The following is a 15899-nucleotide window of genomic DNA, read 5'->3' as shown; positions in this document are numbered from 1 at the left end:
ATTTTTTTAATTAAAAGTAATCAATAAATAAAATATTTTATTGTTAAATTATTCATATATATTTTTTATTGTATAATTCATATAATTGTATTATTATAAATTTTTTAAATGGGTCATATATCGCGAATACGTGTTTTTCTGTGTCTTTGGTGTGTTATAAGTTGGCCATGCATGTATTAGACACGTAAAATTGCTAAAAATGAAAGTGTGGGAACAAAAGATGCATTCTATGTAAAAGCGAATGCTCACCCAAATCTGCCTGAAACGCCTCGTGTAACCACACCCCCACAAATCTACGTCAGTTCGTGGTATGATTTGACTAAGACCGCCCAAATGTACATGCAAGTAAGGTGGGCATACCTGTCAGTACAATTGCTTGGGAACCTGAAGTTCCAAATATGGTAAGAGGCGTTACATTTCCGTCACACGCTTGCCATATTCCACCAATCACTACGCACTGGTGAACTGGCCAATCATAGCACACCTCGCTTTTCAGAGCGATGAGCTTTGTTAAAAATCTGTGCGTTTCAGAGAGGCGGGGCAAAGAGGAGATACAAACATGCACATTATGTGGAAAATACAGCGTTTTTAAACCTTAAATCGTGTATACACATTGCATTACATCTAAAACAAACGATAATATTCGTTTTAGCCGTGTCATATGACCCCTTTAAATGTTTTAGGATTGGCTGATTCCCGTTCGGTCGTATAGCGAGTGGTTCTCAAACTTTTCCATTGTAAGCCCCCCTTTAAGTAGGGTGCATCACCTTGTGGTCCCCCAAATAAATAATTATGACCTTAACCTTAGAATTTTAATTAAACTAAAACATATTATTTTATATAATGCTGGAACATAAATTATTTTGGTTGGTGGTCTTATTTTTCTGATGTTTGATTGCAAAATGAATTCGTTATGTGGATATTGTGTTCAATTTATGCAGCAAGTATATGCAAATGTTTTGCGTAAATAATATTTGCATTGAGCACTATTTGGTGTGGTGCAAATTCAAATAGATGCAAACAGAAACAGATGTAACACAATCATGATAACAGGCGTTTTTCTTTTCGTCACTGCATTTTGCATGAAACTTATATACTCAATATTCTACTGTAGAGCATTTTCCAGTTTACTTGAAAGCTCGCACTCGCAACTATACAGTGGCTGTGTTTTTCTGTCTGGCTTTCATGTCATTTTCTTCAGGATGTGGTTTGCTAGTAAAGCGGCCGAGAAAGAGAGACAATTTGGATGATCAATTGAGTTTGAAAATGCAGTCAGCTAAAGTGCCAAACGACGTTGATGTCAATGTCGCTATATCTGTTTTTTGTTGTATCAGTCGAGCACATTTTCATTGAATTACTACATTTTGGTCCATAACACAAAACCGCCATATGAAGTATGAAATACAGCGCACTTTTGGTGTGTATTTATTGGTCCTTGACAAATGTGGGACTAGTTCCTACGACCACATTTAACAATTCTCAACGCGTTCCACAGAAAATAAATTTACATGAATGCGAGTGAATAGAGATTTTACTGATTTTTGGGTGAGCAGTTTCTTTAATGCTCATTGCCAGTGTATTTATCCATCAAACCTGCTAAACTGCAGCATGAGGTCTATGGTAAAATAATCCCTCTTCTCACAGATCGACTCTGTAACCATACAAGGAAATAACTGTTCTGCTGCATTGCGGATTTCTTGTCAATCAAAGCGTGCAAAGGTTCCTCTCGGTTCACACAGTCACACGTGTATATTTACCCAGACGTACAGTACACACACACACACACACACACACACACACACGCACACACACACACACACACGGTATGAGTTTGAACAGAAACCCTGCTTTGTTCTCTGAAAGTGAAACTGAGTCGTGGTTGGTCGCTTTCTCTTCCTCTAGTGTCATTCGCCACACCTTTATCAATCTTAAGCACCTCTCCTAACAGACCATGTCATAATGATGGCGTGATAAATCTGATCTGTAAATGCCTCCTGGGCTTTTGAATGAAGTGTAATGGCTGTTACAGGTGTTACATTCACCAAGTGTGAGTTTTGCAAGTTGTCGTGGGTCGTTTAGTTTAACGCAGGTGTAGCCAAACGTTTGCTGGGGCCTAAGTTATTGGTATATTCTCATTTTATGAGATATCTGAAATCTGAACGGTAGGCATTTTCCCTCAATATGCCCCTATATTTAATGTATATTTAATATTTAAAATTCTGTTCATTTGCTCACCCACAAGTTGTTCTAAACCTGTAGAAATGTCCTTGTTCTGCTGAACACAAAGATATTTGGAAAAATGTCAGCCATTTTAAGTTCTGGGACATCGTTCACAACCATAGTAGAAAAAATATTGTATTTTTTTGTCCTGTTGTACACAAAATGAGAATTTTGAAGAATTTAGGAAAGTAAAAAGTTGTGAAGCACCTTTGACTACCATTTCAATTGTTCCTACTAGTGCTGTCAATCTATTAAATAAATTATCTGATTAATCACACAAATCATTAATGTTTTTAAATATATGTATATATATATATATATATAAATATATAAATGTACTTTTACATTCTAATAATTTCACATTTAATCTCAAAATTATGTAGAAGCAACAAATTTCTTTAATAACATCATTTTATGAATGAAAGCCAACATTCTGATATTAGTGCTGCAACTGCTGTCTCCATTAAATTGATTATTTTTTATTTATTTTAACATTAATTATATCTGTTCAACATTGAAGTACAGTACAGTTGAGAGCTATCATGCCTCAACAGGTAGCAAATATACAGAAATTGAATTAAGTTCTCAAACACTTTACAGTCTTTAATGCTAAATTCGACAAAACGCATTGAATTCCCCTTTTTCCTTTGTTCTTTGATTAACATTAGTGACGGGAGTCACAGCAGCAGATTTAAGAATGCGGCCCCTTTAAGAGCTGCCTCTACGCAGATCGAACGCCCTTTCCCATTTTCACAACTCTTTGCGTTCATTTAGCATTTTATTTAACACCTTGATGTCCCAGAACTGAAAATTGCCAAAAAAAATCCACATATCCAAAATGAAGAAATTTATGCACATTTGGAACAACTTGAGGGAGGGAGTAATTCATGACAGAATTTTTATTTGTGAGTTAAAAACTTAAACTTACAGCAATATAATAAATAAACAAATAGAGAATACAATGACAAAGGCACATAACAACATTACCAATATAGAAGCTAATAGAAAATATGAATAAATCTACAACAAACAAAACTATATTAACTCTGTTACAGAAATGGCACTGCAGTTTCAGAGGCCTGGCTGTTATGTACTGAGGTGGCTTAAATTGTCATAAAGCAATCTTCACTTGGGTTTGTGAACTGCGGTCAATAAACAGATCCTTAATGCTGCGACTCTTACAGAAGCCTGAGCGTAATGACTTGCACAGGTTCTTCCATTTATTCTATTGTTATATATTACACCAGTCGTTACTATAACAACTCGGTTTCCCATTATTTGAATTGTTATATAATGTGCATTTATTTCCAGTTGTAATGTGCTCTCTGAAGACTGAATCACCACGTAAAATGGCTTTCACTTGCCCTGCTGCTGTTAAAGGATGACATGTTGCCATCATGCGGGTGTGTCTGTGTCAGTCTGCTGACATTAAAGGAGTGTGCTGATGGTGGGGTGAAGCGTCAACCAGATCCGTGACTGGCCAACATAAAGCGTGGTTTTATATCATGCAGATGATGTCACAACCATAAAACAAACATGAAACAAAAGGGTGTAGCCTGAATGAGCCTTGTGGAAAAAATTAATAAACGCTCTTACTAATTCATCAACGTAATACAGTCTCTAGTTTTTGCATCGGAGGAAGAGAAATGTTGCTGTGTGTGTAAGAACACAAAGTGAGGTATCATGTGCACATGGATTTTCTGTCATTTTATGGATGGTGTGGGTTTTGGTGTATTGACGTACGTTGACTGCGCCCTATAAAATACAGAACCAGAAAGTGTCGATATGCACTACAAGTCAAAGGAATGGACACACGGGATCGTACTTTTTACTTTTACTATTACTAAATTTGGACATTTTAGAAACATTAGTAATATAATACACATGGAAGTTGTATGACTTTATTTCTTCTGCAGAACACAAAAGAAGATATTTTGAAAAATGTTGGTAACAGAAAACCGTGGGTCCCCATTGACTTGCTTTGGTTTTGTGTCCATACAACAGAAGTCAATGGGGACCAGCGGTGTTTGGTTGCCAACGTTTTTCAAAATATCTTCTTGCAGAAGAAAGAAAATCACAAAGGTTTAAAATGACAACAGAGTGAGTTAATGATGACAGGATTTTCATTTTGTAGGTGAACTGTTCTTTTAAACAGTACTGAAGGAGACGTTCTGTATAGTATAAACTTGATAGCTACTTTCCCTACACTATCCGGTCCATTGATTCCATTAAAAAACAAAACTTAAGGCTGTAGAGGAAAAGGGTTTTAAGATCTTGTGGAACATCAATTTAGTAAAGTGTGTATAACACTGATAGTGTTGATCCCGGTTAGAGAGCTGAAATAAAGCTCTGAAATCCCACATCTCAAGTGTCCGCAGCTGCCGTGCCAAAAGCTGCTTGTCGTGTTTGAGATTTTATCCAAACATCATGACTGTGATCAAGCACAAAATAAATGGACAATTCCGATAGGATTTCTGACGATTCCCAGAGCTTAACATGGTCGTCCTTTTAAAGCACTACACAAAAAGACCGTTTTAACAAACATGCACTCAGAGGAAACAGCCAGGATATCTGTGGTTGGTTACTAGCAGACAAAGTCATAGATCAAACAAGAGTTTAAGGCATGTCAGTCACAATGCAGAAACAAAGGGTGCTTGCCATTCCTAAATGAAGATAACACGTGCGTGCGTTATCTTCATTTAGGAATGGCAAGCACACGTCTGGCAGCGGTGTGACCTATTTCATGCCGTGGCTGGAATTCTTGGATTGAATCCTTACTCACTTTGTTACTGATAACAATTAAATGTGCTGCACACAGCGGGTTGGCCAAGCAAATGCCAAAATGCCAAACTCTGCAATCCGCTTTCCTTCATAACGCTATTTAAAGCTTTCGAGGCGTCAGTCAAGGTCTTTACTAATCTTTTATTATATTTACAAAGAGAAAAGAGATTTAACTGTTTAAGATTCTTTAATTGATAGCTTATTGCTTCTGGTTTATTTGTAACATGGGGATTAAAATGTCAAGTTGTGCATATTGCTACTGTATTCCATGCAGTGTGTTTTGGAAAAATGTTATCTGGCCATTTGGTTACATCAGTGGTTCTCAAACTTTTTCGTTGTAAGTGCATCGCTTTGCGGCCCCCCATATAAAGACGTATAATCTTAAACTTAGAATTTTAATTAAACCAAAAACATTCAGTTATACAATGCTGGAACCTCAATTCTTTTGGTTGGTGGTGTCATTTTTCTGATGTTTGATTGCATAAAATCTATGATAAATTTCTATATCTCATAAAATGCCACAAAATCTGTGGCCCCCTGAATCCATCTTGGGGCCCCCCCAGGGGACCACGGCCCCCAGTTTGAGAACCACTGGGTTACATTATGTACTTGAGAAATAGTAAGAAATGTTATTATGAACACAGCCCAGGGGTCTTAAAGGTACAGTGGGTTTATTTTTACCCTTATTGGATACATGCGCCAATGCCAGGGTTAAAAACATTTTACGAAAAAAAGCATGTGGACACTTTCTGGTTGTCAAACTACAATGAACTTGACTATGTAACTAGCTAGGATAAAAGAGCCTAGTGTTTATTTGTCAACCATTTAGCTAATAATGCCACATTTGTTGTAGTTTAATATATCATAAGAAAGGAAAGTGTCATTGTTTACTCCCCTCTTGTTGTTCCAAACCTGTATGACTTCATTTCAATGTTAGTACATGTTAGTGAAGAAGAAGTATTTTTTGTTTTCTACAGCAGAAAGTCATAGTTTTGGAACAACATGAGGGGGTGTGATAACCGCATTTTTTTGTTGTTGTTGAACTAACCTTTGAAAGTTTCCATGTAAATACATCTTGGGCCTGCTGCATATGTGATTTTACAGTAAAGCTGTGTGAAATAATGAAACAGGATTCCTTAAAGTATCCTGCTGGAGTCCTACTTTATCATAACTTTTCCAGCTTTCAGTGATCGGTCACGCTAGCGAGAGGTCCTTCCAGTTCTCCATATATCATTCTCAGATATTCTCAAAGTTGGATCCTGTTTATATTACTTGGATGAGTGAAGAAGCCTTCTGACCTTGGCTGTTGATCTGACTCTTGGCCCCGAGACAGACCTAGTGAATTAAGAAACAGAATGTTGGGATGAGCAAAACAACTGACAAGTCAGTGTGTATTGTGAAGGAAACCTTGAAAAGTTATTATTTGTACACTTCTAAGTTATTTTAAATGGAGACCGAGATCAGCCCTTAAATCCTTGTGTGGTGTTTTGGTCTGTAGGGCCCATATACATTTTTTTTTTAACCTCAGGCATTTTCAAAAAGCTTTTATACCCATATCATAGACGTTTTTTTAACAAAAAACAAATAGTACCGTTTTCCAAAATGGTGATTAAATAGAGGAAAATGACAAATGAAGAGATTGTTTCCAAAATGTGATATTTTTCAAAAATCATGTTTTTTATTATGTTGTCATGTTAGTTAGCTGTATTTTTTGTTATTATGGCTTAAATCAAAACAAAACAACTGCAGTTTGATTGGTATTAATTGGAATGCACAATAAAAAAACATGATTTTTGATTTTTTTTCATCTCATTTTGAAAATAAACTCTTCAAATATTAATCATATTTATAAAACGGTCAGTTCTGGTCCTTGATTCTGATTGGCTGAGCCGAGTTCTAAGCCGTTATAAAATACTAGGGCTGTGCAAAAATATCGATACATGTAACTATTGCAATATTTTTTTTTCAATAGTGTATCGATAGTGATACCTATACTATCAATATATTTTTTTTAAATTATGTCATATACATACGGCCAAAAGTAAGTGGAAGCGAGCATGGTGAAAAATATAAGAACGCTTGGAGCTCTCAGAGCTGATGTGTGGGTGTGCTTTGGTTTTCAAAATAAGTCATGGAGTAATGAGTTATATAAAATAATGCTGTTTGTAGGCTTCGCAAGTCATGACACAAGTCACTTGGCTACTGCAGTGCATTAGACACAAAGTTTATTAAGAAAAGTAACAATGACATTTATTGTGCTTTCACGGATGTGACACCAGCACATTTACAGCACGGATGAAGCAGGTGTTTTATACTGCCCATGTTCAGTGTTTTAACTGTAATGCACCACAACAGCCAAGTGACTTGCGTGAGCCACCTTATTCCACCTATTTGAGAACCCAAAGCTCTGATCTAAAGGTCCATGCATCGCACATCATGGCCACTCTGCAGAGGTAAGGGATGTTTTTACACTTATCCTTACAGAAAACCCCCGGTGGTGCACAGCATGTTGTATTTCTAGCTCTACTTTTTACATTTTCTATTTAAAGTATTGCAATATATCGCAAATGTGTATCGTATCGAAATACATAGCAATATATTGTATTGTGACCCATCTATCGTGATATGTATCGCATCGGGAGGCACTTGCCACTACGCTTCGAGCCACAACGCCCTTAGCTGTTATAAAATGCACTGTAACCCACTGCTTCACGGGGCTTATTGCTTTAATGTTGTCTATGTTGCTTGAGAATGGTATAAAGTTACGTCTTTTTTACATATTTTTTTCTATAAATTTTGTATTCAACTGTATTGTGACTCTTTTCAAAAGCAAATAATGCTGTGGGTCCACTAGTCCTGCAAACACTGGCTAAATAACATGAATGTGAACACCAAGGGTTAAAAAGAAGACTTATGCTGGATTCACACCAAACGCGAACAATCGCGTTCCACGCTCTTTATTACTCGCGGGAAAAGTTCATTATTTTCTGCGATCTGACAAATATTTTCAACCTTTGCGGAAGATGAGATTGACGCGCGTTCGCGGCCATCGCGCCGCCACGATTCGCGTCATTCGCACCGACTGCCGCAAGTTCGCATCTATTCTAGGGATGGGCTATATGGCCCTAAAACTCTATCACGATAATTCCTGGTATTTCTTGCGATAACGATAAAAATGACGATATATCCATAACGTCATCCACCGCTGTTTTTTGCGTCAAGTGATAGTAGCTGCATGTAGTCTAGACCCTCAGAAAAACAATATTATCAAAAAGTAAAACTTACCCCAAATCAAACAGCTCCTAAAATATACCTACAGTATTTTTGTAAATATAAAATATAATAGTGAGATTCGACTTCAAAAGGTTGTAGTAAAGAAAAGTTAAATGAACTAAAGCTCAATAAACACATCAAGTCATACCTAAAACTGTATATATTCTATTGTTGGGTGGAAACGATCGATCGCATCACGCTGTCAATCACTCTCTCTTGAACTGTGTGAACCTTCTCTTCTCACAGCAACATACACTGAATCTGTCTATGACTCGCGCTACAGAAAGAGAACAGAAAAATGCGGATAAAAGAAATCTAATTAAATAATCCATGCTTTTATACGCTCATAAATGTATTTAAGATAACGTAATACAAACTCGCATTTTGTACTGTATGTAAACAGGCAGCAGTGCTGTGCACGCTGTGTCGCTATGAAAGCACATGTGGGTGCGAGCTGCGCACGGGACGCTCCGTTCATCCTGTATATAACAGGCAAGAAATCATACTAAACAATTTGCGCACGTGCGCATAACATCTAACGAATGTTTAAATAAATACTTTTAGCCAAACTAAATGTTGTGGTGTAACACATTATGACTATCAACGACTACTTAACAAACGAATTAAATAAAATGAAAGTGAAACTAAACATTAACTCGGATGCATCTACTGTGCCAACCTAAATGAGATTTAGAGCTCGTCTTTTAGTGCAAACTCTTTCTCAGCTTCACGTCCGCCCTCCGCTATACCCGTTTTCGCTTCACATATGAGCTGTGAATGGGTCTCACAAAGAAATACGTCATCAACTAGAATTTATCGTTTATATCGCGGGAAGACTAATTCCTATCGTGTGGGGAATTTCTACCGGTGTATCGCAAACGATATAATATCGCCCATCCCTAATCTATACGTGTCTTTGCATTGACTTTGTACGTAATTTACTTGCGCAAAACACTTAATTTGCATTTGGTGTGAACCCGGTGTAAGATATTTCATAAACAAAATGGGCACAATAACTATAATCTCATAGTTTTAGATTATCTTTATAATCTAAAAATGACACATTATTCCCCCCCAAAAAATTTCTTCATTTAATTGGCAGCTTTTTATATCTGTAAACAATGTAGACATCACTGCTTCTGTCGTTTCGTTGAATCTGTAACCTAAACACACACGCACAGACATGTTTAAGGGTTATGTAAGCAGCAGAGTTTTGGCAAGTAGTCTTTTGCTAAAGATCAGATCACAGAGTTTGTTGCATCAGGAGCGCAATCTTTTCCATCTTTTCTGATATCAGACCTTAATCTGAAGTCGGCTCTCAGTTACAATCTGGAAGTCATGACTTGCAGAAACGCATTTGATATCCCACAAAACAATACGAATGAAAGGAACTTAACTGAAGATTTAAAATGATTTAAAAGATTTAAAAAAATATTTTGTCATTAATTCACCCTCATGTCATTCCAAGCCTGTAGGATTTTCTGTCTTCTGCAGAACAACAAAGATATTTTGAAGAACGTTGTTAACTGAACAACATTGCTCCTCAATGACTTTCGTCATATGGCCACGAAACCAGTGAGGCATTTCTCACAATATCTCCACAGAAGAGGCATACACAGGTTTTAAATGGCAAAATGTTTATTTATATGTGAACTATTCCTTTTAACGCTAAGGTTCTTTACTCTTAAAATGGACGCTGTCAGGTCTGAACAATTTACTGTTACATTCCTTCTATAGTTATATGTTAGCTTGATTGTGTTTTCTATTGAAACAGGAAGTGAGACGGGGCTTAATAAAGGGCTCTTTAAACAGCCAATAGCCTTTCGTTTACTTCACAGTTATGGATCTTGATTTGCTACTTGGTATTGCTAGACTGAATTTTGCTTCAGTTAAAGTGATAGTTCACCCAAAAATGAAAATTCGGTCATCATTTACTTACCCACATGTCATTTGAAACCTTTATGACTTTATTTCTTCTGCAGAACACAAAAGATATTTTGAAGAATGTTGGTAACAGAACAGCACAGACCCCCATTCACACAAAACCAATGCAGGTGAATGGGGGCCAGTTAACGACATTCTTCAAAATATCTTCTTTGTGTTCCGTAGAAGAAAGAAAGCCATACAGGTTGGAAATGACAATAGGGTGAGTAAATGACGACAGAATTTTAATTTTTGGGTGAACTTTTACCTTAAAGCTAGACATAGACTATGATCCACATAACACCTATTTTTATTCTTTAAAACTGTCTTTTGTGAATGGTTTACTAACTTTTTATCAATGAACTTTCCATTTGGTGGGAAAAGATTTGTTTTTTGGCATTAAAACTGTATTGCATCTCAAGAGACAATTGGCTCCCTATTAGTGAGGCATGTCATGTACGTGTACATTGAAAGAACTCGAAGAGAAGCTTGTTCTTAAGGGTCGGCCTTAACTACCCTTATTGTGTGTGTGTGTGTGTGTGTGTGTGTGTGTGTGTTCCATTCGGATGAGAATTTTTCTAGAAAAGGCATTCCAGAGCAGAAGCGCCATACCTCCCCATGTCTCTGAACTGAAATGCGCTCTGAGGTCGTAGTGATAGAATGATAAAGATCACTTTTGTCACTGGTGAAGGAAGCAGTTGTGTTTTATTGAGCTGGACAAGTTGGCAAGTTTCGTAAGACAAACTGTTATTGCAAAATGCGCCGCGGATTGTAGTAAAAGCTCTGCTTTTCTCTCGGGAAGGAATGCATCTTTTTGACCTGTGCTGACGTCAGAAATGTCGTTTGAACTGGAGCTTACATACGCTCGGGCGGAGAGACCAGATGTTGACATGTTTTATTATACGCCACATGTTCAAAGTCATGGGGAGAGATTTTATGAGGTTCAAAGCTAATTAGTGGTCAAATAAAGTATCCTGACATTTGAAAACAGCATGAAACGGCCCTCGCAATGCATTAGACTTCTGTAAAGTGGCCTGTTTATGAGTGGATCTGAATATGTAATGGTGCAGGGTGTGATTGGATCATGAACAGTGATCCAATCACATCCAATCAAGAGTATTTTGTTGATCAATATTATTTTTCTTCCTTTGTTTCTGACATTTTTCTTTTTTTGATGAGAGATCATAAAAGCAAAACATTTTTAAAGCTGCAATCTGTAACTTTTATTTGGGTTAAAAATAAAATTGCTGGGTTCGTGGGAAAGGTCAGTTGTTTTTCAACACACGTAAAGATCGGTATGTAAAGTCACCTGCGATTTTATATTTCAACAGAGATGGCGATAAAGAGGCAAAAGTAACGTATTGCAGCTTTAACTGTAGAATAATCTGTACTTAAGTCTTGCGCGGTATGATCAGGGATAATAAAAATTTTGCCTTTTGGTTAAAAATGAACAAAAATCTGTTGTTGATCAAGTACATAAAACATCAGTGTTCAGAACAGTTTCACTGCATTACCTCGATTCACACCGGTGAGCTGTCGAGTGCGATTACACAGGAAAGTTAGATGTCCTTTGACTTTACATGTCTTTACGTAAAGATGCGCAAGTAAGCTGCAATTCTATTCTTTAGTTGGCAAAAGAGATACAAAATGCGGTAAAATGGGGTACAGTTTTGCATGTTTGGCCTGTATTTGCTTTGCGTCGATGTTCTTAAAATCAAATGGCTTATTATGTCTTTCTCTTTTAGGTGGAGGAGGAAAACGTAAAGGAAGGAGTAAAAAATGGAGGGAGATTCTTCGCTTCCCTCATATCAGTCAATGCGCGGAGTTGAGCAAAAGCATCGGTAAGTGTCGACACCCAACATGTCTTGTATTTCCTGTGATTGTCGTACTTCTTCCCTTTGGCAGAATCCCAATTTGCATATTTTATTCCATAGTAATGCATAATAAGCATAATTGGAGGGTAAATGAAAATAAGGTAAACATAGTGTCAAAGGTGCCAGTGTAGTGAACTGAACTTATATGTACAGAGGATATGTAAAGCATATGGTTGAAAAAATGCAAATTGCAGAACAAAAAGAGAATTGTGATGGTTTTGTTATTTTGAGATTTGTTTTTGGTCGATCTTTGGAAATCATACAAACATTGAAATGGTGTGCAGCAAAACTATAAGCAAAGTATATATTCTGTGATGGGGGAAGTTTACAGAAATGCGTGTCGTTGCTGTGCTTCCAAGACCTCGGATGTCCAAATTCGCAGTTTTTCAGAAAGTGTAAGAAACGCTATGCTTTTTAAATGATTAAATGCTGTGTTGTAAAAGTTGACAAGCACTTTTAAGTACTTAGATATTTGCAAAACCCAGTGACAAATATAAAGGGTGACTAATAATAATGATTTAAAAAAGAAAAATCATTTATTATTCATCACAATTATATGTTTGCAAAACTACACGTGCATTACGCACGAGAATGATTGAACACACAAGTGCCATTAGGAGACAGGATGATGCATCTTCAATTTCTCGTCACTTTAAGTCTGCGAACAGGGGCGGACTGGCCATCTGGCGTAGCGGGCATTTTCCCGGTGGGCCGCTAACGTATGGGGCCGGAACGGGTCCCGTAACGGATGTGTTGGCCGCTTAGACAGACGTATTATAAATGCAAATGCAAAAGACACGTATGCACAAACCCCCCCCCCATTGACAGATTCGGTGGAGTGCCGATGCGGGCCTAAAAATGCCAAGGCTGATTTTTCTTCGCAGTCCAGCCCTGTCTGCCAACCACTCTTTGTATGACATGAAGTTCCTGGGCATCCAGAGGATTCTACCTCATAGAAGAGGTGGAGATAGAGATGAGAAGTTGTTGCAAAGGGAGGCTTTCTGGATCTTTGAACTTAAATCTTTGTTCCCATGAGGGCATGAATGAAGAACTAGAACTAGACTGCTATTGCAGATATTTCTTTCTTCTAAGTCTGTTGTATTTGTAATATTTAACCATTCTTTGAATTTGTATGCTTGTAATATTTTGCTATATATATTAATTATCAGACTTCCTTGGAATTCTCCTTGTGATAATTGAGGTTCACCTGAGATAATTGAATCCAGCTGATTGTCTTTAATTGCTGACTTACTTAAAAAGGGTGAATGTTGTTTGCTAAGTGAGCACTGAAGATAGCAAAGTGCTGAAACATTTGCTTGCCTGCTCGTGTCTGGTTTTATTCACATGCACTTTTTGCACGATGCAATTTATAAAATAAAAAATATGTTTTTGTAGACTTTCTCAGTCTCGAGTGGATCAGTGTGCGGTTTGCTATCCTCTTGTTCATTAAAAAGAAAAATCATGAAATATGGAAATACAAGGTTTCAGAAGGACAGCAGCAATATGATGCAATAATAACCATCATTGTGTGAGGAAAAAAATGCTGTCTGCAACTGAGCTGTCATAGAGACGCAAATATATTTCTCTAACAAAAATAATGCCGAAATACAGTTTTGTGGCCCATGAATTTTCTGTTGTGTGATGTAATTGTGATCTGTGTGTTTGTCTCAGAACTGGATTACTTCAGCCTGTGTGACAAGCAGCCCATCGGTAGACTTCTGTTCCGCCTCTACTGTGAGACCAGACCTGAGCTGCAGCGATGCATCCAGCTTCTGGACGCCATGGTACATCGCAAACACACCCACCCGTTCATTCATCCAAATCCACCTGACTCACGTTCTTGTCAAATAAAACCTGTTTAAGAGAGCCGACACCTTTCTGATCTACTTTTAGTCACAACATGCTCTTTTACTTTCCTGAAAACCTCTTAAATCCTCAGTCAAGCCATCCCTGTGGATTGTCACCCCCCCCCTTCTTCTGGTTCTGTGCAATGTTCCACAGGACAACATGCCTCCCACATGACTAGTTGGGCTATCATGGAGTTAAGCCCAAAATATCAGGACTGGCATGTGGTCGCTGAATGAGGCCATTGTCTGGTCCCGCCTATAGACCCCAAACAGTCTGAACCCCACCGACCTGAACCATGACAGGAAATCACCATTATAAAACATATTTGTATTTTTTAGGACTGAACTGAAAGGTGCTGAACTGGTTTGTTGTGTCTTGGAAATCTCTCCTATGTTTAACAAAAAAGCTTTGTGCTGTTTAGGTGTCTAACTGTATAGGTCACTATTATGGGTGCGTTTCATAGCAGCAATTTAGTGGCGGGATGAAAAAGGTTTAAGAACATGGTACATGGGTTACGACGAGTATTCAGCTAATGAGATAAGAGCAGGTAAATTTCACATAATGAAGGGAAATGCCACAAATGAATGTTATTAGTAATCATTGTGTGTGCGTGTGTGTGTTTTAATTGGGGTTTTACTGGGTGTTATTTAAATAGAAATAGTTGTTATTTAAAGGTACATGTTTTCCAGAGAAATTAAAGGTAATTACAGTTTCTTCTTCTTAGAATCGTTCTCACAATGAATTAAATCGCACAAAGCTATATAGAAACCAAAGTCATATTCATCCCATGTATATTGTGCTGCATGTGGATGTTTTGAATTCTAACATTAGTTTTTTTGACAATGAAGCATATTTCCCTCCAAATTCCCATTGCTGTAATATAAAAATTATATTATCTCTTTACCAGAGTTATATTGGTTCTTTTTTGTTTATTTTAATTTTATTAATATCTTTAATTGGCAATTATTTTTATATCTTTAGTTTTCACGTTAATGTTTAGTTTAATTTGTAGCATTTTAGTTATGTACTTTTGCGATTTTATCATTCATACTGTATTTGTATGTAGACACACACACACTCACAGAATTTAAAGATTTTAAAGCATGTTTAATTTTTGTCTAGTTTTAAAGTAAAATTTTAGCCGATATTTACTTTAATTGGAATTTATAGAAATGTTTTAACAATTTTATTTTAAGTTAACTATAATAACCAGTGTTGGGGAAAGTTACTTTTAAAAATAACTAGTTACAATATTGAGTTACTCTATAAAAAAGTAACTAAATACGTTCTAAAAAAACACATTTCAAATATTTCCTGACCAGTAGTCCTCCACCTCATCAGAGCTCTGCCTACTGTTGACACTGCTAACTTCGGTGTCGCTCTCCATATTTATTGTATTTTGACAGTGCGGCTAGTTGCACAAGATGGCGCCGGTGAGCTTTTGGGACGACAGTAGTTTCCAGTCGTATAACACTGTGTGGGAAAAGGAGGATTTTTGGCCGGCAAATATGGGTGTTTGGTAACACTTTATTTTACGGTGCCCTTGTTACACATGTTACATGTATTTACTATTGTATTTACTATAAAGTATGCATAATTGCATGTAACTAACCCTGAACCAACCCTAACCCTATAGTAAGTACATGTAGTTACTTTTTATTACTCAGTACTTAAATATATAATTACACTGTAACACGGGCACTGTAAAATAATGTTTTTATTTTAAAAAGTAATATATACGCGATATGATAGATCCTCTTTGCATTGCTGAGCACTTCGTTGAGCCAAAACAACTCTAGAGTGTTATACAAAATTATGATTAATCTAATATATAATATATTACTAATATTTAGTGCTGTCAATCGATTAAAAAAAAATAATCGGATTAATCACACATTTTCTGTGATTAATCACGATTAATTGCACATAACAATAATATTTTAAAATATATTTTTACATTTTAATAATTTCACATTTAAT

General features: G+C 36.7%; 1 protein-coding gene across 2 annotated transcripts in view; it reads left to right on the top strand.

Moving 5' to 3' along the window:
- The window catches only part of grk5l (G protein-coupled receptor kinase 5 like), a 48077-nt gene that overhangs the window by 12376 nt on the left and 19802 nt on the right, over nucleotides 1-15899 (top strand). For both annotated transcript variants that reach the window (XM_057357198.1, XM_057357199.1), the window contains exons 2-3: nucleotides 11943-12038; nucleotides 13743-13855. In XM_057357198.1, coding sequence (XP_057213181.1) covers nucleotides 11943-12038; nucleotides 13743-13855 — 209 coding nt within the window. The remainder of the gene's footprint in view (nucleotides 1-11942; nucleotides 12039-13742; nucleotides 13856-15899) is intronic.

The sequence above is a fragment of the Triplophysa rosa genome, linkage group LG17, assembly GCF_024868665.1.
Source record: "Triplophysa rosa linkage group LG17, Trosa_1v2, whole genome shotgun sequence".
Taxonomy (NCBI): Eukaryota; Metazoa; Chordata; class Actinopteri; order Cypriniformes; family Nemacheilidae; genus Triplophysa; species Triplophysa rosa.
Note: the sequence above shows the minus strand (reverse complement) of the source record. Positions and strands in the feature narration are given on the sequence as shown.